This window comes from Cyanistes caeruleus, chromosome 13 (genome assembly GCF_971803275.1).
Source record: "Cyanistes caeruleus chromosome 13, bCyaCae1.hap1.1, whole genome shotgun sequence".
NCBI lineage: Eukaryota > Metazoa > Chordata > Aves > Passeriformes > Paridae > Cyanistes > Cyanistes caeruleus.
The window spans coordinates 18,246,185-18,267,860 of record NC_141713.1 but is presented as its reverse complement, the minus strand read 5'-3'; the positions used below and the strand labels follow the sequence as shown (position 1 = coordinate 18,267,860).

Genomic DNA, 21,676 nt, shown 5'->3' with positions numbered 1-21,676 from the left:
AAAGAGGTCTGTATAGGAGTATTTTGGATACCACAAACCCCCCCTGTGGTCCTGCCAGCACCCTGGCCCCACTCAGAAGTTGGATTCCTGCCTGCCTGCCAGGGAGCACAGGTCAGCAGCTCCCTCACTTACTCCCCCATACTTTTCTTCGTGTTCCTGCCCAACCTCAAGTTGCTTTTCTGCAACTTGATTTCACTTCAAATCTGACAGGTCATTCTGCCACTGTCCCATTCCTAAAGCAGCCACAATTCTTGCCTCTGTTGGATTGAACGAGTCACCTCAGTGCTCTTTGCTGCAAGCAAATTCCCAGTGCTGTTTCCTGTCCATTGACAGTTATTGCCATCCTTGAGATGATATCTGCTGTTTATCAAAATCACAGGCAGCCTGTTAAGAGGCTTGAAGGACAGAAAACAGTGAAACCACCCTCTTCTGCTTCAGGATCTCTCCAAAACAAGGCCTTTTCAGTTCAGTGCAATTAAGACACACTCACTGCTAAGGCAAGCACGTGGATAAATGAGAGGGAACAACGTTCCCCCAGAATAATGGTACAACAGCCAACTGAGCCACTCCCCATCTACCAAGTCAGGGCAGCTCTTCAGTCTAAATCTAATTAATCAAAACACCCAAAGATCATTAACTAATATCTCATGTCAAATATGGAAACGGGAATCAGCAGGACAGAGGTGCAGATTTTCCCCTCCGTGACATAAAGCATAGAAAAGATTTGGAAAGATTTGTGTTGGAAGAGACCTTAAAGTTCATCCAGTTCTACCCCCTGCCACAGGCAGGGACACCTTCCACTGTCCCAGGGTGCTCCAAGCCCTGTCCAACCTGGCCTTGGACACTTCCAGGGATCACAGCTGCTCTGGGCACCCTGTGCAAGGGCCTCTCCACCCTCAACAGGAAAAAACTGCTTTCCAGTATCCAATACAAACTCTCTCTATTATCTTTCACTTGCAGAGGATAGGACAATCAAGGAAAATTATTTCATTTATTTTTGAAGTTACTCTTAAAGAGGTCCCCAGATCACAGGGCAGGCCACAGAAAGCAGAGGAGGACTCCTTGCTCCAAGTAAAGGGGAAAGCTCATCAACTGCATCTTAATTACAAGTTACAAATCCTAAGTAAGCCTGACCCCCAGCAAGCAGAGGAACACACTTGAGGAACACACTTTTCTAATGGTGCCTGCACTGGTTGTCTTTTCAACTGGTTTCTACTGCCAAATGAAGAGTCAGGAAGGTTAACATGGAGCTACTCCCCTCATGGAGATGTTTCTCTCAGGCACAGACCACATTTCGCTTTGCAAAAACATAGCTTTATGCTAATAAAGCTGGGACTAAACTGAGTAAATCTGGCCTCACACCATCCACCCAGAACAGAGCTGGCCAGGATTTTGCATGACAATGGCTGAGTGCATGAGTAAAGTCTGGGCAAAGCTTTGGTGGCAGCTATTTACAGCCTCCTCACCAACTTGGACACCCTTCTGCTCTGAACACTGGTCCCTCAGCCATTCCTGTCACTTGCTCTTGCCCTCCCAGGCTGGCTCTCCTCTCACCTTTGTACGTGGTGTGGGGGCTGTTCAGGCTCCCACCCTTGGGCCTCATTTCCCAAAGCAACACTCCACACTCACCAGCTCCTAAAGCAGAGGCTGTTTGAGGACAGAAGGTGGCTGGAAGACTCACGTGCCCTTATGAGGATTAAAATGCCAACTTAGGCTCTCTGAAAAGACTTTTCTCCAGGAAGCTACCACAATTCTTGGCCTGTTAGGCCACGTGAATCATGACAGCACCAAGGATCCAACACCACACACACACCAGCAGCATGAACATCAGTTTCTGAAGCTCCCAATTCTTGCAGCCCAAATGTACAATCTTCCAAAAATTTGGTTTGCTCATGGTTGATATTAAAACTTCTGTAAAGCAAAAATTAATGCTCATGTACGTTCACCTTCCCTTTGAACTCCCTTCACTTTTACCAGCTGAGCCTGGACTTTGCTTTTATCCAAGCACTCGACTTGCCTCAACTGTGCAATTCTGTATTATATATGGGGGTATATATATATATTTATATAGTCAATATATAAGTAACAGTCAATAGCACTGGTCAGTCTTCCCAGGTAACACCACACTAACTCCTACCACGGGTCTGCAATCCACTGAGTAAGAGTGTCTCACAGCAAACCAGCCCTTAATGAAGATTGCTAATTGACAGGCTTTATTAATGCTAGCAGAGAGACAATCTCAAAGCTCTGCTGTAGCTAGACAGAGACAAGTGATGGTAACTCTGCATCCACCACCACCCAAATTCTACAGAGAGGGGAAAGCAAACCAGAACAGTGACTGGTCTGCATCCTGCAGGAGATGTGATGCTGCATGGTCCCAAAGTGCATTCATTTTCTCACTGAAGTCCTGATAACCTGGCATCTGCCACCAACCTCCTCTGTTCAAAAACTGGAGAGATCTGTCCATCTGACCCTCCTACAGCCTACCAAAAAGCTGAGGAAGGAACAGTGAGATGAAACCCAAGACCAGACACGTCATTTTGAACTGATTTAGCCAAAGTGTGCAGCTCAAAGGGGCAATTCCACCCAGTAACAACTGATTTTTCCTTAATGATGGCAAAGCCCAGCTAAGGGAAAGGTATTTTGAGAACAAGCATGCAACATCAAAGACTTGTATGAAGCATTCTCCCTCCACATTACAAACAATACTACGCTTACATCGTCATCTCAGAAATGCAGCACCCCTCATGGACTTTGAAGTGTAGATTTAGAAAGCCCCAATTCAAACTGCAGCATCTGAAACCTTAATTTGAGGGTTGAAATGCCCTCAAAATATAGCAGGGACTGAAGATAAGTCACGAAATTCAGGTAGTTTCCTCTGTTAAAATCATAGATGGGATGCATGTAGGAGATCTTAGCTCCACCTGAGCAGACCAAGTCAGGAACTGAATTCTCTTTCCCCAGCAGCATTTCTACCCAAACTCCCTTTTAACTCCTTAAAAGAAGCACATATCATTCCATCTAGGGGAGGATGAAAACTATTAGAGTTCTTCTTTCCTGGGGTTTTTAGTGTTCTCCTCTGTAGGAAAAGGATGCTGCATGGGAACACATCTCTGGATCCTCCCACCTGTGCCACAGGTAGGATGTATCAGGCAGACACAAACAGGATCCTCAGCTGGTAGAGCAAAGGAGAAATTAAGAAAAGCTATGTTGCATCTCAGTAACAACTCTAAAATTATGCAATTCTACCTCACTGACTTCATCAGAGGCTTTCCCCATCCATCTCCCTCGCACAAGCCGGTGGGACAGATAAAGGCAAGTGGAGCACATCCCCTTCCCTGTGGTACTGAGGAAAGCAGAGGAGTGGGGACAAGGCTGGATTCAACTGGTGGAGCATTGCAGGGCTCTCTTCCTGCCTAATCACTGCTCCATGGGAGCAACCGAGGCACAAGAACCCAGGTGCTCTCCTCTTCCATCGCCAAACTGCCTCTCTGGTGGCAGCTCCGCTCCCCAGCATTTTACCACATAATATCCCAAAAATCTCCATTATTTCTACTGTAGGTTTTCCCTCCAGATAAGCAGGGTCTTCTGGCATTAGAAATCAGCTAGTAAAGTAAAAAGAAAAAGCCAAATAGAGACTAGGAAGAAAGCAAATTGGCAAGGTGCCTCAATGCCTGATGGAAACTCAACACACCTATGGATAAACACCACCAAAAAGCTGTAAAAGATCCACTAGACAGGATTTTGGTCCCTCTGAAAAACTGCAGAGAAACTGCAGAGCTGCAGAAGATCTGTTTAATACAAGTGAGGGCTTTTGAAAAGGTTTTTGTTCGAGGAAGAGAGGACTCAAAAGTTGGGAGCAGCAAGTGTAAGTCTCAACTCTGCTCCTGGGAACAGCCACAGATGTGCTGCAGGACACATCCCACATAGGATTAGAGGAGAATACGGCAGTGCCCGCTGGAAAGGAGCCGGCTCAGCTTCTGGCAGCGCTGCTAACAGCCCCACGACTTCCAGAACATGACCCAGCTTGTTCAGCAGTCACTGCCAGGCTTTGCTTTCACGGTGCCACGCAGCCCGGATCCCCCACCTGTAGCACGGGGATAGCCCCTTGGCCACGCTACAGAAAGGCACATCCAGGACCAGAGCATCATTCCAAAATGAAATGAGAAGCATCCTTAGAAAAAGGTGCTGGAAAAGCACGACCTGAAGCTTTGGGAGCTCTTGGGAGAGTTTTCTGCACCGTGCCAGCGCTCACCAAGATGGGACACCAAAAAACCCCACTTCTCCAGATGGGTAAAAAGTTGGTGAGGCACTGATCCCTGCTTTGCCAAAAAGTGGCGTGGGAGCCAAACCCCACCACAAAGACACAATCCAAAACACGCTCTACAGAGCTTAGAGCGTTGTTTTGCCCAGTTCCCTGACTGCACCTACTCCATGCACAGAGAGAATGATCAGAAACCTTTCATTTAAACAAATGAAAAAAGAAAAAACTCGAGTGGGGTAGGAAAAAAGTAGCATGGTCCTAAAAGCACACCCCAGGCTGAAGTGACAGTTATTATGGGGCTCTTTTCTGCTCCAGCTCCAACAGCCATAAAAGCTTTCCAACGCTGGAGAAGTCCAGAACAGCAATCTGGACAGAAAACGATTCATAAATCCTGGAAACGTAAATGATCCGCCTGCCAATTCCAACACGATGCTCCCAGTCCCAAGACCCACACGTGCCAGGAGCCTGTGCAGAGCATCCCCCTTCCCCACACTGCTCACAAAACCAGCCTGAATCAGCCACAGTTTCTACAAACTTGAGCAAATTAATGCTAGTTTCTGGATAAATGAATACGCTGCGGCATCTTAAACAAATTCATGCTGAGACCATGTGTCTGCAGCAGAAGCACAAGGTGGGAAGGATGAGGATAAGATTATTTTGGGGGGAGAAAGCAAGATTTCCTTTTGCAAAGAGCACACCCATGTGAAAACCTGCAAACTTCACTTCAGCAGGCAAAAAAAATAAAGCCCTAGAAAGTGCTTTTGTGTCCTTGGAGATCCAGCACAGGCTGACACCAGGCACCCAAGGCACTTTATGTGATGAAGTTTTACAGATGCTTTAAAATTAGTATATTAAAATAAAACGCAATTTAATTTAAAATACTGTACGATATAGTTAATCCTATATAGTAACGTTTACTTTTCTGAAACTGCATTTTTAAAAATAATTACAAGTTAGGAGTGGAAAATGGCCAGCACAGATACAGCTGTACTGAATTAAGTTGGGCTTTTCCCACTTGTTTACTGACCCTACACCTTTTAGCACAACTAAAAGCGGCAAGTTTAAAGAGAAACATGAGGTGTTCTGCCAGCCTTAAGCTACACTTTAACACACAGACCAGGTTTAGATTCCTCTGGACAGCATGGGAGACTGAAAATCCATGCACAGCTGGAGATGCCTTTGATAATTAAGTTTAAAATAGAGCTGACAAAACATATTTTGTCCCATTTCAGTGGTGCAAATAAACGGATTTTTTCAGGGATGTAACTTCTACCTGAACACGTGTGCTATCCACACAAAAAACGACTGTTAAAATTCATTCTGAACCCAGGCCAGAAAAAGGCAGAAAAAAACATGATTTAGTTAAGCAGACACAAAGCACGGTCATACTTTTAAAGCTACCTGAACTCCACCAGCCTCCTGCTATCAAAAGAAAAAAAAAAACCCTAGTTTCTAGGGATGTACAGCAGCCTGAAGAATTAAAAAAAAAAAGGGGGATGGAATACCAATGCAAGTGTCTGCCAAGTTCTCAGCACGGGAGGACGAGCAGAGGGATCCGGCTCGCTATTGAAATCGCTGGAAAATTAATGGGTGCACGAGGAGCTCTCGGGTTTCCATGTATCTACGCGTCGCTCCAACAGGTCCTTTCGCAGAGCTGCGCTATGGAGCTGGAAAACTGCGAAAAGCGAAGGGGGGAACACTCGGCCATCCCGGAGCCGCCGCGGAGCGCCCGCGGCGCGGCACAGCGGGAGCCGGCCCGGCAGAGCGCTTTCATGGCAACTCCGCCGGGAAGTTGGGGGCACAGCGGGACCGGGAGAGCGCCGCGACGCCCCGCCGGGCTCTCGGAACGCCCCCCTGGGCGGGCGGGAGCCCCGGCGGCGGCTCCGGCGCGCGGTGCGGCCGGTACCGAGGCCGTGCAATGCGGGCGAGCGCTGCCGGGGGCGGTCCCGCCGCAGCCCGGGAGCGGCACCGGGCGGAGGGCGGGCGGAGGGGCGGGGGGAAGGAGGCGGCGCCCGGCTCGCAGCGCGCCCAGCGGCCGCCGCACGCTCCGCCCGCCGCTCCCGCCATGCCGGGGCCGGGACACCCCGGCGGGGCGGGGCGGGGCGGGAGGACGCGCGGCCGTCCGCGCGGGCCGGGGCTCCCCGGGGAGCCGCGCCGCGGGCACCGACCGGCCCCCCCCCGCCCCCAACCCCGCGCCGCCGCCGCCGCCGCACCGGCGCTGGGCCCCGCCCCCTACGGATCGCCGGAGGGGGTCGGCCCCGGGCCCGGCGGCCTCCCGTCCCCGCCGCCCCGCTCTTCCTTACCTCGAAGCGGGCCCTGGCAGCGGCCGGGTCTCCCTCAGGGTCCGGGGGTGGCGGGCACCTCCCGGGCGGGTGGCGGGGGCGGGCTGTCCCCGGCGCAGTGAGAAGGGGGGGGGTCCCCGCGCCCCTCCTCCCGGAGGGGGGGGCGGGCGGGGGCGGTGCCGATGCCCCGGCGGGGGCGGGGGGCTCGGCGGGGGAGGTAAGATGGAGTAACCGTCTGTCGGCCGCCGCGGCGGAGCGCTGCCCGCTTCTCTGTTCCCCGGGAAATCCCGCCCCTCCTCGCGCAGGGGGGGAGCCCCGAGCGCCCGTTGGGCGAGACGCGCGCCCGTCACCCTTTCGGCCAATGGCAGCGCTGGCCCCGCCCACCAGGCCCTCCCCTATTGGCCGCGGCCCCCAGGAAGGGGATGTGGAGAGGAAGGGAGGGAGGGGAGGAGGGGGGGAGCGACCGCCGAAGAAAAATGTCCGTATAAGCAGCGCGCCCCGCCCCCGTCCCACCTCCCCCGCCGCCCTATTGGCTGAGAGACCAAAGCGCCGGCCAATTGGCGAGCGGGGCCGCGCCGCCGTCACGGCGAGAAGCCCACCCACGCGGCGAATTGGCCCCGCCCGCCACCGGCGAGGCCACGCCCCCCTCTCTGGGGAGCCCTTTTGTGGAATGTTTACATCGCGGCTGCGGCCCGTGCGAGCGGCTGCCCCCGTCGCCCCACCTCGGCCACGGGCCCCGGTGCCAACCAGTTCGGCGGCGGGAGTGGGGGGGGACTTGGCGGCGGGGCCCGGGCCCGGGGGCGGCGCGGCGCTGCCTTTTGTCCCCGACCCCTTCACTTCCGGGATGGCGGCGCCCCACGTGGGGCGGGTCGGTTACACGTGCGGGTGGGGGGCACACGGCACACGCACACACTGGCTCACGCACACGCCCCGCACACTCGCACACACTCACACTCACGCACGCACGCACCGAGGAGGGGGGGGTCGTGGGCGGTGCGCGCCGCGGGGGGGCGTTGCCCTCAGCCGCTGCGGCCAATGGCGTGTCAGGCAGGGGGCGTGGCCACCCCGGCAATGCCCCCCCCCCTCCGCTCCCCCCCACCCCCCCCCCCACGCACACACACACTCAGTCGCTCGCCTCCTCCCTCCGCCCGCGCCCGCCGCCCGTCGCGCGCTTCCCGCCGGCGGGATCCGGAGCGCGCGCGCGCTTCTGTCCCCTCCTCCCCCCCCCCCCTTCCTTTCCCCTCAGGTTCCCGCCCGCCCGCCCCCTTGGGAAGCGATTCCCGTGAAGGGGGGCAAAACTGGGAAAGTGTGTGTGGGGGAAGCAGCTGTTACATACCCTCAACGCGCAGGCGAGCAGCCCTGAATGGAGGGGGAACTCCCCCCGGGGCGGATTGGCCCCGCGGTGCTGATCGTCACGGCCGCACCGCCCACGGCGGGAGGGGGGGCGCGGGGAAGCGGGGTGTGAGGGAAAGGCCTCTCGGCGGAGGGCGGGAGGGAGCCGGTTCCCCCGCGGAGGTAGCCAGCGTTCCCCTCCCTTAAACACGAGATGGGGGTGGGGGTTAATGCCTACGATCATCGTGTTTCTCTCCGTTTGGAAAGTTGTGGAGTGTGTTGCTGGGTTCCCCAGACGGAGGCTGGAGGAGCCAGGCCTGGCCGCCTGTTAGTGCTCATCTGGGCATCTAAAGTGTGCTCGGGAAAGGCTGAAATACAAACACACATTCCACACTCCTATTAAAATGTGTATTTCAAGCACCCTCACTCAAACAAGGTCTAAATCTCGTAGTTTTTTTTGTTTCTTTCCAGCTGTTCATCCCGTTCTCAGAGTGGGAGAGCGCTGCAGGAGCAGGCAGTGAGGTGGTGCCGGGACAAGCAGGCACAGCCGAGGAGGGAGCCGGGAGCTGCAGCTCGGTGTAGCCCCTGGAAGGGCTCTCGACAGAGGGGTTTGAGTTTGCACGGGCTGCAGTGCCACTGGAGATCGAGCCTGAGCCTTGGAAACCGGAGGTGAGGAAGCAGAAGGACTGGGAAATGAAGCGCTCTGGAGCTAGGCTCTTTCCAAACTCCCAGGGAGCAAAATTACAAGCACTAAAGTAATCGTCATTAGCGAGGCAGCGTGCATGCAGCCAAGAAAGCCAAATGAGACAGGTGGGCACAGCGATGGCAGCGCCGCTTTACAATTGCTCTGCAATGCCTTTAAATCCCCGTTTCCAAACTCCAGCGGAACTTTGGATTTTGTTCTTGGAATTGCCTGTGCTGTTACTCTTGCCCGTGGTGGCTGATCCCCATCTCTGGGCCATTCCAGGGAAGGGGAGATCCTGCAGGCATCAGGCTGCTTGTACTCAACAGCCCATTTTTCCCACCGCTTTCCAAACAATACAGTTTTTCTTTCCAGTAACTTTTGGCTGGCTGCGTGAAGTGACCATTTCCAGAGAAATCCTTATTTCTGCTGCTGAGGAGGACTTGCTGGCACAGAAGGAATGGATGGAAGAAAACATTGTGTTGTGCAAGAGGACTGAAAACGCTGGCTTTGAGAAGAAACACAGCCCTGGAAATAGTAAGGGAGAGTGTTTGGGTTGTTTTTCCATGGAAAAGGTTTACAACCTTTTCCTCCGCCTCCAGCACAGATGGGATCTTCATCCCTCCTCAAAGGGTGCAGCATATCTGAGCTGTTCCCATTCAGAGCCAGAGTTGGTGATCTCCATCCCTCTCCTCTGGTTATTCCTACCAGACACCCAGGCCACGAGTCTTGGAGAAGTTTTGGTTCTCTGTGTCCATGCCATGTGGAACTGAGCTAGAAGGCACAACCACCTTTACCGTGTGCACAGAGCGGGCTTGGTTGGGATTTCACAGCCTGTGGGAGAGAGACACGGGCTGGGCACATTTGTGGGGCCACGTGGGACACTTGGCATCACCTGCAGCTTTCGGATCTGGACCCAACACTTTGCCAAAAGCCCCGCTGAGCCACAGAGAGCTGCTGCTGACAGCACAGGATTAACAATAAACTGCAAACACTGCCTTCCTGCACGTGTGTTGAGAAGAAAGCTCAGCTGGGTGAGAAAGTTTGGCAGTGAGGAGGGAGGGCCCCAAGAACCTTTCTTCAGAGGATGAGAGGTCTCTCAGAGGAGCCACTCTGCAATGGGTGCCTGGAGGGAAACTCTGGGGCAGCCTGAGCCAGAGGAACAGATCACACTGCCTGGGCTGATGCTGCTCCAGGAGACAGCTGGGTGGAAAAGGTCCCTGGAAGGATGGGACACCGCAGCTGAAGCAGAACCACTCTGCAAGCAGGAAGCGCACAGCTCCAGGGATGCTCCCAGCACTCACCTCTCATGCACTCCTATGCACTGGGACATGCAGCCCTTCCAGACGGATTCCCTGCTGCCTCTGGTTCTGTTCCAGCCTTCCAGTGCTTGTGTCTGACCTGGGTTTGGCACAGCCAAGCCAGTCCATGCCCAGAGCACAGGGGAAAGCTTCTCCTTGTGCTAGTCCTAGAAAGACACTGGCATCCTTTACTTTTTTGAGGCTCCAGCTGAGCAAACACAGGTGCTGCTCTTCACACCCGCCAGCTGCCCTGCTCTGGGGCACAAGCTCTCACTGGCTCTAGGGCTTCATTTTCGCAAGCTGCCTTTTTTCTTCCCTCATCCCTAAGCCTCAGGCTGCGGCTGCTGCTCTGGGACTGGCACCACTTGCACCTGAATGCACTGGGGCTGCCTGACAGCCCAGGAGTTCCCCCTAATTTCTGTGCCCTACATGCCTGCTCAGAGGGGATCCAGAAGCACAGAGGTGATGCCTGCACCCCCAAATCCTGCAGCAAAAGGCAGCAGCAGGCAGATACCATGGCCAGACAGGAGACTGATGTCCTGGGGCTTGTCAAGGCCCCGGGAAAAGAGGCAGGAGCTTGGAGTAGGGTGGCTTGTGTCCCCCCTGGCTACACCAGCCCATTGTGCTGCCTTCCCTCCTGACACTACCCTGCCTTCCCAGGAAAGCTTCATGCAGCCTGGTTATCCCTGTCTTAGCCTCACCCAGGCCAGGAGAAGCCCTGAACACAGCCCTGTGCTCCTCAAAGTCCCTGCGTAGCCAGGGATGGGGTCAGCTAATTTTTAGAGATCACAGCCCGTGCAAAGCCCTGAATTCCCTCCTTCTCTCCTGCCCAATGCCCCCACGACAGCAAAGAGGACTGGTCACTGGTGGTATATTTATATATCAATACAAATAAAAACAAAACAACTCCCAAAAAAGTAACGACAACAAAAAGGTTTCTCTGAGAGCAAAATAGGAACATTTACAAATACTTCTGGCTCTGGCTTGAATCAAGTTAATGTTAAATACAAAAAAATAAACAAACACAAAAAAATACCCAAAAAGAAAACAAAACAAAACCTCCCAAACCCTGTGCCTCCCACCCCCAAGATTATAAAAAAATAAGAATATACACATTCAAAGAGCTTATTACAGTATAAAGCTGGGGAGGCCCAGGCAGTGGTGGGGGCTGGGGCCGGGGCAGAGGCTCGTTGTCTCTCCAGGTTTGGGGTTTATTCTTGCTCAGCGCTTTCCCAGCCTATGACTCAATGCAGGGCTGGGCCTGCGGGTTCCCAGTGGCAGCTTGGGAAAGCCAGACAACCTGGAGAGCCGGTCGGTCCCCATGGCCCCGTCACCTCGTACCTAGTGACTCCCACAGCGGTGCCCAAGGGCCAGGGGATGCCTGCAAGCTCAGCACCCTCCAGACAACCCAATCCTCCAGATCCTCCTAGGAGCACAGCTGCTATCTCTCTCCGTGGGGAAGATGAGACAAAGGAACAGGGGGGACACCATCAAGTATCCTTGTGCTTCCAGCGGGATCAGCACAGGAGTGGGTACCGGGTCCCAACGCTGCCCATGAGGGAAAATAAGGAGAAGGGGGAAGACAAGACAGAGCCAGGACCAAACTCACCGCTCCAGAGATCACAGCAGTGAGGTGGCAGGACAGCGGGAACCCCTGGGAGCTGCTAAAGGGTAAGTTGTATATATGTATCTATATAATAGCCGGGGGTCACAGCGGGGGTATATTATATACACACATACATACAGACACACAGATGGAGCGTCAGGTGAGACCGAAGCAGGTGCCTCTTCCTCAGCTGCACTACTGGGAATACATTTCCTAGGACTTTGCAAAGCCCCTCTCTAGGTACATCTCAGGTGGTCCCAACAACAACAAAAAAAACCCCAAAAACAAACAAAACAAAAAAAAAAACAAAAAACAAAAAAACCCCAACAACTTGAAGAGAAGACAAACCACCTCCCCAGCCAACCAAACCCAACCGAAACACGACGGGGAGCAGTGAAAGCCCCTTCCCATGCCAGCCACCGTTTGGGTTGAATAAGGCACAGTTCCATAGCAGTGCTGACAGCTGAGGTGCTCCGGCACCGCCGCCCCCACGGCTCTGCTGAGTCCCGGCGGGCACCGAGGCGGCTCGGGCAGCCCTTGAGGATGGGCAGCAGCGTCTGCAGGGAGGTGGAGGGTCTCAGTACCCTGGCGAGCTCTTCTCCTGGGCGGCCCGGCTGTGGTTGGCGAGCAGCAGGCCCTCGCGCTGGGCGTGCTCGAGGATGGCGGTGTAGCAGAAGTAGTACTGCTCGGGGGTCTGGATGCTGAAGGCGCGCTGGCTCCGCATGCGCAGCACCGTCTGGTAGATGTTCAGAGTGCCCACATCCTGCAGCTGTGACAGGCAGATGTCCAGCGCGCAGAAGGTACCTAGGGATGGCGATGGGGATGGCATCAGACAATATATGGCACCATTGCTGCCGCTTGTGAGAACCGGAGTGGTGGTGCTCACCCCCCACCGATGTCCTATGGGCATTTGGGGACTTCTTCCAGGTCTGATGGTTGTGGGAAGTCCTGAGGACGTGTCTCAGGTCAAGCAGCTTTTAAACACACCGTGGGTCCCCGGGATGGAAATGCCCAAGAGGAGCTGACTTGTCACCCCACCATCCCCAACATCCATTACCTGTCCTGCCAATGCCAGCGCTGCAGTGCACCACGACCGGGGGTCCTCCGGGGTGACCCTTGAAGCGAGGTCCCAGGGCGCTGACAGCCACTCTCTGCTGCTGCTTCACGGCCCCCAGAAAGTCAATCAGAGTGGCAGCAGAAGAGGGGACTCCATAATCTGGCCAGCTCAGGTACTGGAAGTGGGACACCAGCCGCCGCTCCCTGGTCTGGGGGAAGCAGGGGGTTTAGACCCTCTTTCCTCCTCGAACCCCTGGTGCCCCCAAGCCATTCCCCCAGCAGGCAGCTGTGGCCACACACCTCTGAGCTGTGGATCTCCAGGATGGTTTTCTTGTAATGGTTGAGGTTCTCTACACCCAGGTTGGTGATAGTCAGGGCCCCAAAGCACACCTGAAAATCCTTTTCCAGGGGCCAGTACTGGCCACATTTCCTCCTGCCTCCTTCCTCCAGCCTGGAAGCAGGACAATGACAAGATGGCAATCTCATCCTTGCCCTGTCTGAGACATCACCCATGCCATGCAGCCTTGGTCTTTTGGAGATCCCACAGGGACCAAACAGTCTGTCCTTGACCCAATGTCCCCCATCTATGGGGCTCTGGCTGGCACCACTGCTACAGAATCACGGCACTGAGCCCAGCACATCCCACACCAAAAATGCTCATTTTGCACAGAAAAAGAGGGCTATGTCCCTCCCTGAGCGCTCACCGGGTTGTCATCACGATCACCAGGACGTTCTGCTCCCACACCATGCGCCAGAAGTCACCGTAGGTGTTTTCCAGAGGCCCTGCAGGGACAATCCACACATCAGCCCAAAACCTCATGGTTTTGGGCAACCCCTCGTCCAGCTGCATCTACCAGCACCCCATCACCCCCACAGGGAACCACAGCTCCTTCCTGTCAGGGCTGCCCCAGGTGTGGATCCACCCCCAGCTCCGAGTCCCTGTGGCTCAGCGCTGATCCCACCTCTCTGCTCATCCTCGGGCAGATGGGGCAAATCCAGAGCTGGGATAGGGGCAGGGAGAGGGAGAGGGCTGCTATCATGGATGAAGATGGATCCCCTTGTTCTCTCCCAGGAAGAACTTCAGTCCACTGAAGTTCTCAACTTCTCAGCTGGAAACTGAGATGGGAATAAATACACCCAGGGAGGAGTAAATACACCCTGAGAGAAGAGCAGGGGGACCCGCTCCTGGGATGTCCCTCATGGCCAGTGGCTGACAGAGGGCAGAGAGGTGGAACCCACGGGTGCATCAGGAGCAAGACAATCCCTTGTTGGCTCAGCCATACCCTGAGTGCCAATGTAAGCATTCCTCTGCTTGTAGCCATCCATGAAGCTCGCGTTGATGTAGTCAGTCAGCTGCAGGGAGAAAAGCATGGATGAGATAAAGCCTCCAGAATCCTAAAACAGCTGTGCCAGCTTCCCACAGGACTGTGAGTTTCCCCCCTGGGCCAGCTCACCTCCGGGCGGCTGTAAGGCTTTGCCAGCTTGACCCGGGTTTGGTCCAGACAGGGCACGTCCCCGTACCGGTTCTTGTCCTGGTTGTAGGGTGCCCTGGAAGGCGGAGGAGAGGGAAGCAAGGATGTATTCCAGGCAAGGCAAAGACAGCATCCCTCCCCCTCTGTGCAAGCCTCTGGGGCCTGTAGCCTGGGCTCTGCTGCCATCACCTGGCCAAAGCCTCGGGAAGCAGAGTCCCAGCCAGGTCCTGGTCCCTGCTGTCCTCTGCGGCTCCCCGCTATTCCCAGAGGCTGCAGGACCCACAAAGGGGGCTCACACCATCCCTGGGCCGGGGTTCTCTGTTGCTAACCCAAAGCACCACACCATAAAGAGGCAGATGGACACCCATCCAGCAGCAGAAGCGTGGGGTGGGGGGGACACCCAGCTTTTTGGGGTGAGAGGGGCAGCTGGCTCCCTCGTACGGACTCACAAAGAGCAGACGAAGGTGCCGGCCGGGCTCCTGCGCCGAATGTCTTCGTACTCCTCGTAGATGCCGCGTTTCTGCTTGTGGCTAACATGATCCAGCAGCTCTTGAAGGGTGATGGACTTGGGCCCGGGGACATGGACAGAGCCATTATCTTTGGGGGCTGCCAGCGGCACCAGGATGAGCTCATCCAGGGGATCAGGGTGCCCGTTCTGCTGGGGCAGGAACCGGCAATTCCAGCTCAGAGGGTCCAGCTTGAGGGACCCTCCGAGGTACTCAGGGAGGCATTCCCGGGGCAGGTGTTCTTTCAGCTCTGACATCTTCACCATCTGCACCTGTGAGAGGAAGAGGAAAGGCAGACGTGACTCCAAGAAGGTTGGAGAAGATTCACTGGGGATAGCGACAGGGATGCCAAAGGTCTGGGGCTCAGCAGCTTCCAGCAGATGGGACTGAATGGCACAAGCTGCTTCCACCAGCCTGTCACAAAGGGAAAGCAGCCACAGCCCTGCCCACTGAGGGTCCTGTGCCAGGAAAGTCCCGTGCCAGGAGGGTCCCCACTCACCCGCTCCCGCAGCTTCTCCTTCAGCAGCAGGCTGATGATGGAGTAGGGCACGCGGAACCACATGGGTGCTCCCACGATGAAAACCTTCTTGAGCCGAGCTGGGAAGGCACCCTGTGGGTGTGAGATGGGGGTTAGATCCACTCTGCTGTGGCAGGGGACATACCCCAGCAGAGGTGACAACCAGCAAAGGGACCATATAATGGCAGTTCCACATCTGAAGTGTGCCTCACACACTCAGAGCCATGCTTGTTTTTATGAGTCGATAAGGAAACAAATTACCTCCTATGGAATTGGGTAGGCAGAAGGTTTGGCTCGGCGGGGGAGAGGTGAAGTCTGGGAAGCGGGATTATGCAAAGAATACACCCCGGCCAGTATTTACTCTTATTGCTTTTTTTTCCGGAGAAGGGAGGAGGCACCAAATGCCAGCACGATTAAAAAGTAATTTGCATCTGTTTTCCCAAAAGTGCTGCCAGCAGCTGTGAGAGGAATCCAGCCCAGGGACAGCTGATCCCTCCCACCCGCATGACACCGCAGCCACAGCCGGGTCCAGCCTGGCAACCTCCCAGTGCCTTCTCGAGGTCCTGCAGGGCTGGAGCCCGTGCTCCTCGGCTGAGACGTGCTTAGCGTGGCCTGGGGTGCAAACTGATGCCAAAACCACAGGACTTGGGGCTCTTGGTGAGCGAGTGGCCCATGCAATGTCCCCAAACACCAGTTAACCCCCAGGCACCACCTTGAGGAGATTGAGGATCTTCTTGCTGAGGTCCAGCTCGAAGTTGGTGTACTGTGACCCTGCCATGTCGTAGATGAACACCAGCCCGTTTCTTTGTGTCTCAAAGCTGAGAGGGGGGAAATGAACAATGTCAACCTGACATCATGCAACCACCTGGCTCCTGCATCACCAGCTCTGCCCCACACTGACACACAAAAATCCCTTCCCATGCTTCCAGGACTCACCAACCCAAACCTTGCTTCTGCACTTCCCAGCTGCTCCACCACCTCTTCCTACAGCCCTGATTTAAGCCAGTGCCTTAAGCCTGCCTCAGCAGCATCACTCGTGATGGGTAAGATCAAAACCAGAAAGAGCCCAGCAGAATAAATGGCGGGGGAATGTCCTGGGTTTATATTTTTGGCAGGGCTCACATTACGTCTGGCTGATGGTGGGGCTGCCTCCTCCACAGCCAGAGCCTGCAGGAATCTGGGACTTTGCTAAACTGAACCCAGGGCGTGGACAGGGCAAGGCTGCAAAGAGCCTGGCTCAGGGCTTGGGGAATTTTGTTCCCCTGCTGAACAACTCCATGAGGAGGACTGGCTGGAGCTCAAACCAGGGAATTTCAAGCCACAGGGAGCAGTGATCTCCTTGGGGCGGGGAATGTGCTCCCCAGGACCTTCCAGTGTGACACAGAGCACCCCTGGAGAGGCAGGCTTACCTCTCCACAGCTCGGTCCAGCAGGTAGAAGAGTGCCTGGAGCACCACGTGCTGCACACTCTTGCTGGGGTGGTGCAGCTTGGCTGTGAACAGGGCGATGGAGGCTCCTGAGGGGTCCCGCACGCTCTGCCGAGGAAACTGGGTCAGGCTCCCGCAGCACCCATGTGGAGCAGAGCTGGGACAAGCCACAGCTGGGATAGCTCCGTGGGGGACACCCCACCTACCAGAATGGTGAACTTCCCACTGAGCAGCTCCGAACGCAGCGGCTCCTCGTGGGGCTTCAGCTTCACAATTCCCTCCTTCAGCCGCGTCTCCTGCGGGCAGGGAGAGGAGTGACAGGGGGCACAGGCACCTCTGCCCCACGGGACACCCGGCCATCCAAGGGAATCTCTGCTCCTTGGGATCATTTTCCAGCACACCCCACAGTAACAGAAGGAGCAGCTTTCCAGCACCAGGTTAGAAAAGGCATGAGTGGATCTATATCCTTAATATATAGGGAAATGCTCTGTGAGCAGCACACACCAGGAAAGTACCCCATGAGCTGCTCCCAGAGGAGGGGAAGGGATTGGGATTGGTGAGATGTCCATGGCAACCCACCTTGGCTGAAAAAGGATTTCCCAGCTGGATAAAACTTATAAGAGAGAGGGAAAAAGAAAAAGGAGCAGGGGGATGGTGGTCCTAGGGAGCAGGAACCTCCTGCAGAGCAGGGAGCCCTCAGATGGGGAGGCTCCAGCCCCTCTCACTTACCCGGTAGGAGTGGAAGAGCTCGATGGCCCGCAGGACGTCGAACTTGCGGGCCATGAGGAACTTGACAGCCACATTCCAGGAGAGCGGGGACACATTGTACTGGCCTGTCCACTTGTTGATCTCCTCCAGGAACTGCTTGGTTGCCTGTGCAAGAGATCAGGGGCGTGCGGTGAGACAAGGTGAGAGAAAGAGAAAGAGGAGAAGGAGAAGAGGAGAAGGAGGAGAAGAAGAAGGAGAAGAGGAGAAGGAGGAGAAGGAGAAGAAGAAGAGGAGAAGGAGGAGAAGGAGGAGAAGAAGGAGGAGAAGAAGGAGGGGTGCCCAAGGAGCATCACTGGTCGTTGGTGAAGCTCCAATCCTCAAGAGACCCAGCAGCTTCTCGGGGTGAAGCAGGGAGCTCCACAACCAAAGGCATAAGGGCAGTGGTGATGGAGACGGCAGAAATGCCACATGGGAGAGGGAGCAAGGGATGGGAAAAATGGCTTGGAGGCTGGGGGACACTTATGGAAAGGAGAGTGGGAGCAAAAGGAGGACTTTACAGGCAACAATCTCCCATTCAGACACAGCACCCCCAGCACAGCCCCATCAACTGGCAGTGGCCTCCTGGGGCTGCAGCTCCACCACAGAGCAGAGAACTTGACTGTGGGAACACAGGCAATGAACATGGAGAACTTCAACGTGCTACAGGACATGGACCAGCTCGCCCAGTAACACCAGTTTCACACACACAGAACACCAGGAGGGTCCCAGGACCCTGGTCACCAGGACGCAGCTTTGCCTTCCGCTGCGGATCCCCTGTCCCACACAGGAGCCCAAAGGGAGACGGGACAGGCCAGTCTTCCACCACATCCTGCTCAAAGGATGCAGGCAGGATGGAGGGAGACACCAAAATGCCTTGCTCTCACCCAGGCATACACCAAAATGAAAGATTCTGTGCTCCTTAGAGCAGAGGGTGGCAATGCTGCCCAAGGAGGTGGAGGAGGGACAGGGAGTGCTGAAGGCTGGCTCCAGGAGCAGGGAGCACAGGCAGGCGGCGGTGTAGGATGTCAGGCAGCAGCACGAAGTTACTGGGAACTATTCAGAGTTACTGGGAGCTATTGAGCCAGAAAAGCTTGTCGGTGTTAATGACTTCCGACAGGAGGAAGCGAAGGTTTATTGGCAGCCCGAGGCTCGGCAGGGTCAGCGAGCCCCTCTCACGGGATGAGCCAAAGGAGCCCGGCTCATCCCAGGGGTCTGTCTCCCAGCACACTGCAACCAGGAACTCCCTAACTTGGTCCCAGAGTCGCACCAAGCAACCAGGCAAGCACCACAGGAAAATAAATGGGGCAATACAGGAACCACCTTCAGCCTTAACACAGCACACATCCACGCGTATAGGAAGATATCCTATCCGTAAATATATCCTATCCAATATATCCTGGGCACACCTCCACTGCGCCCAGCTGCCCAAAATCCAGGGCTGCAGATACAAATCCAAAATAATAGTGAAGATGATCCTTCCCCAGCACATTGAGGACGGTCAAGGTATGGGAGTGAGCGCCAGGCACAGCTCCCACTTCCCTCGGACAAAGAGCAGAGCTGACACCACAGCCTGAGATGGCAATGATTCCCAAAGATGATGGCAAAGGGTGTGCCCAGATGATGGGAAGAGGGGCCCAAAGGGCATGATGGCGATGAGGAGAGAGGATGCAACCTGTAGTTCAGGTGTGCTTCCTCAACATCTAACCCATCACACTTCACATTTCCAGCAGCCGTCACAGGGGATGACAGGATTTTTGCAAGGAGAATATGCACCAGAACAAGCCCTGGTTCTGCAGGGCAGTCCAGCCATGAATTCCAGCTTTCCCTGGGAACAAAACCAAATTCCAGACTTACCAGTACTGCCATTCAACAGCAGGGAGCCAGGCGTTACGGAGCTGAGCATCAATGCCAGCCACAGCTCTGCCCCCTTCGTGCGCTCCACTGGGTCTCATCATCATTCCTAGCCCCAATCCCAAATGGATTCATACACATGTCAATCCCAAAGGAGCAGGGATTGCTCCCTGTGCCAAAAGCAAAGCCTATGACCCAGAGCTGCATCAAGAAGTCCTGTTTTGGCAGCACTGGGAGTGAAATTGTCCGTGGCCGGGTGTTTGGAACAATGCTGGTCTTTGGAGTGCTGGCGTCATCCACGTTCCCGCTCCGCTGGGGCAGGGTGGTGACAAAGCCACTGCCGCTGGAATCCAGGGGTTCTTCCAGCCCTCCTCCCCCAGGCAGCAAATATACCCTTCCTCTTCAGAGTGAGGAAGTGGGGGATAAATCTGTGAAAATTGCAGCTAGGCTGAAAACCTTCAAGGAATATTGGTTTGGCTCCTTGGGGATAGGCTAGAGAAGGAACTGCAGAGAGCCAGCAGAAGAGATGTCCCAAGGCTGGACTAAGAGAAGGGAGAATTTCCCCCTGGCTTGCTGTTGGTAACAGGAAATCTTGATGGTCCTGAGAAGGATGAAGGGATGGCAGGAAGGGCATGTTCCAGCCCAAACCACCACTTACCCATTAAAAGAAGAAAAATTCCATAATTTTGGCATCCAAGCAACCAAGGGCAGTGTGAAAGGCAGCCTTCCCCACACCAAGCTGATGACCCAAACCTGGAGCCATTATTGCAAACATCTCCACCTTCTCCATCAGTATTCCCAAACAAACCAATCATCTCACATCCCTTTCCTAGGATGCTGCTCCCGCTGCAAACCAGCCTTCCCTGCCACTGCAGGATCTCCACAAACCCTACTTCTGGAAGTTTTGCCTCCTCCATGACACGGGAGAAATGCAACCTGTGTGGACAGAGGGTAAGGACACTCCCCATTCCTTGGGATTTTATCACCCTGGAGAGAGCAGTGCTGCTCCCAGGAGGAAAAAGCCTGGTAGTTCTGCATTTGCTGAGCACCAGCACAGGCTGCAGGAGGGGCTCTTCCACGGAGGTTTTGAGAACTCGGCATCTCCATTCCCGACTCTCCTAAACCTGCCTGTAGAAACGAAGGATTTTTCAAGGCGAAAACCGACCATTTTGGAAGGAAAACGGGACCTTTTTGCTTTCGCTCTGCGGTCCCCAGCGCCACCAACGTGGCCAATGTGACAGCCCGAGGGGGCAGAGCTCACCCAGTCCCGCTCCCAGCCTCCACATCCCCATCCAGAGGGAAGCCCAGCGGCCGCGGGTGGGCAAGCCTGGGGAAAAGGACAAAGGAGGGGACGCAGGCAGGGATTGCTCCGGCCAGCCGAGGCGCCCCGGCCGGCTCCAGGGCCCCGTTCCCCGAGCCCGGCAACATCCTCCCGCGGTGACGCAAGGCCGGCGGAGGAAGCCGGGACGTCACGGGAGGCCTGGGGCGTGGGAAGCGCGTGCACACGCATCCATCCCCGCGCATCCATCCCCACGCATCCATCCCCGCGCATCCATCCCCACGCATCCATCCCCGCGCATCCATCCCCGCGCATCCATCCCCGCGCATCCATCCCCACGCATCCATCCCCGCGCCACTGCCCACGCCAGGGAAGCCTGCCAGCTGCTCCGGGGACGTGGGACCCACGCCCCAGCACCCACGGCACGGGCCTTGCGAGGGCTCCTGGGGAACGGGAAGGACGGGGGGGTTGCGTGGATGGGGGTTGTAGGGTGGGTGCTGCGTGGGTTTGGCCGCTGCAAGGATGGGGGGCTGCGTGGGGGTGGGCGGGCTTCCCATCGGGAGAATCGTCTCGCTGGGAAAAAAAGCAGCCTCGCAAGCCGGGCGAGCCAAATAACGATGGGAAAGGAGCGGTGGGTGGGGGGAGGGAACCCCCGGCGTCCTGCCCAGCCCGACCCGGGGAAGAGGAGCCCGGCGGGACCTACCTGCTCCTCCTCGGCGCTGAGCTCCGCGGCCATGCTGCGCGCCGGGCCGGGCCGAGCCGGACCGAGCCGAGCCGGGCTGCTCTAGGCGGAGGGCGCCCCGGCGGAGCCCATCCCCGGCGCTGCGGGCACCGGCCCCTCCCGGCGGCGAGGGCGGCTCCGCCCCGGGGGCCCCGCCGAAAGTGCCGAGAAAATTAAAATAAAATGGAAAAAAAAAATTTAAAATCTCTCTCTATATATATGTATATGTGTGTGCGTGTGTGTGCGTGTATGTGTGAGCCCCCCCGGGAAGTTTGGCTCGGCCCGGGAGCGCCGCTCCGCTGGGCCGGGCCGAGCCGAGCTCCCGCCCCGCTCCGCTCTGCCCCGGCGGGGGCGGCGGCAGGAAGCGCCCGCAGCCCCCGGTCCCTCCTCCCCGTCCCCTCCCCGCGCTCTGCCGACCCCGCAGGGCGGGCGGGGGACAGGAAGCCCTCCCCGGCGAGGGGGGCGAGCGGGGAGCAGCAGCCGGGATGGGGCCGGAGGGGCCGGGTCCTCCCCCCGCTCCGCGCCGGTTCCCCCAGCCCCGGTTCCGGCTGCGGCAGGCGGGAGCACCGCCGCTAAAATGGTGGCAGCATCCTCCTCCCTTCGCTGGTGCTGGATAAGATTCCCGGCAGCCGCA

At 56.1% G+C, this 21,676-nt stretch overlaps 2 protein-coding genes across 7 annotated transcripts in view; both read right to left on the bottom strand.

Annotated features, from left to right (window-relative positions):
• Positions 1–8,057, bottom strand: part of SIN3A (SIN3 transcription regulator family member A) — a 31,766-nt gene extending 23,709 nt beyond the window's left edge. Inside the window, exons 1-2 of one of the 6 annotated variants that reach the window (XM_086849420.1) lie at positions 7,883–8,057; positions 5,770–5,939 (exon numbers count right to left, since the gene is read on the bottom strand). The gene's annotated coding sequence lies outside the window, so the exon portion shown is untranslated. Of the gene's footprint in view, positions 1–5,769; positions 6,239–6,567; positions 6,712–7,268; positions 7,509–7,882 lie in introns of those variants that run through there. The other 5 variants (XM_086849422.1, XM_086849421.1, XM_023934257.2 and 2 more) reach the window with 5 other exon arrangements.
• A 2,658-nt stretch (positions 8,058–10,715) lies between these two features.
• Positions 10,716–21,386, bottom strand: PTPN9 (protein tyrosine phosphatase non-receptor type 9). Its single transcript, XM_086849434.1, has 13 exons — positions 21,025–21,386; positions 17,174–17,317; positions 16,651–16,740; positions 16,428–16,552; positions 15,731–15,836; positions 15,001–15,111; positions 14,445–14,773; positions 13,978–14,071; positions 13,807–13,876; positions 13,228–13,306; positions 12,824–12,974; positions 12,525–12,732; positions 10,716–12,271 (listed from the first exon to the last, which is right to left on the bottom strand). Exons 1-13 carry the CDS (start codon positions 21,055–21,057, stop codon positions 12,045–12,047), a joined length of 1,767 nt encoding a protein of 588 aa, XP_086705560.1. The 5' UTR covers positions 21,058–21,386; the 3' UTR covers positions 10,716–12,044.
• Between the last annotated feature and the right edge of the window lie 290 nt (positions 21,387–21,676).

Excerpts from the sequence above, each read along its gene's own strand:
- PTPN9 (XM_086849434.1), bottom strand. The coding sequence starts at position 21,057 with ATGGCCGCGGAGCTCAGCGCCGAGGAGGAGCAG. Across the intron at positions 16,553-16,650 it reads GTGGGAAGTTCACCATTCTG|AGCGTGCGGGACCCCTCAGG; the intron begins GTAGGTGGGGTG and ends TTTCCTCGGCAG. Across the intron at positions 12,975-13,227 it reads GTGATCGTGATGACAACCCG|GCTGGAGGAAGGAGGCAGGA; the intron begins GTGAGCGCTCAG and ends TCCTGCTTCCAG.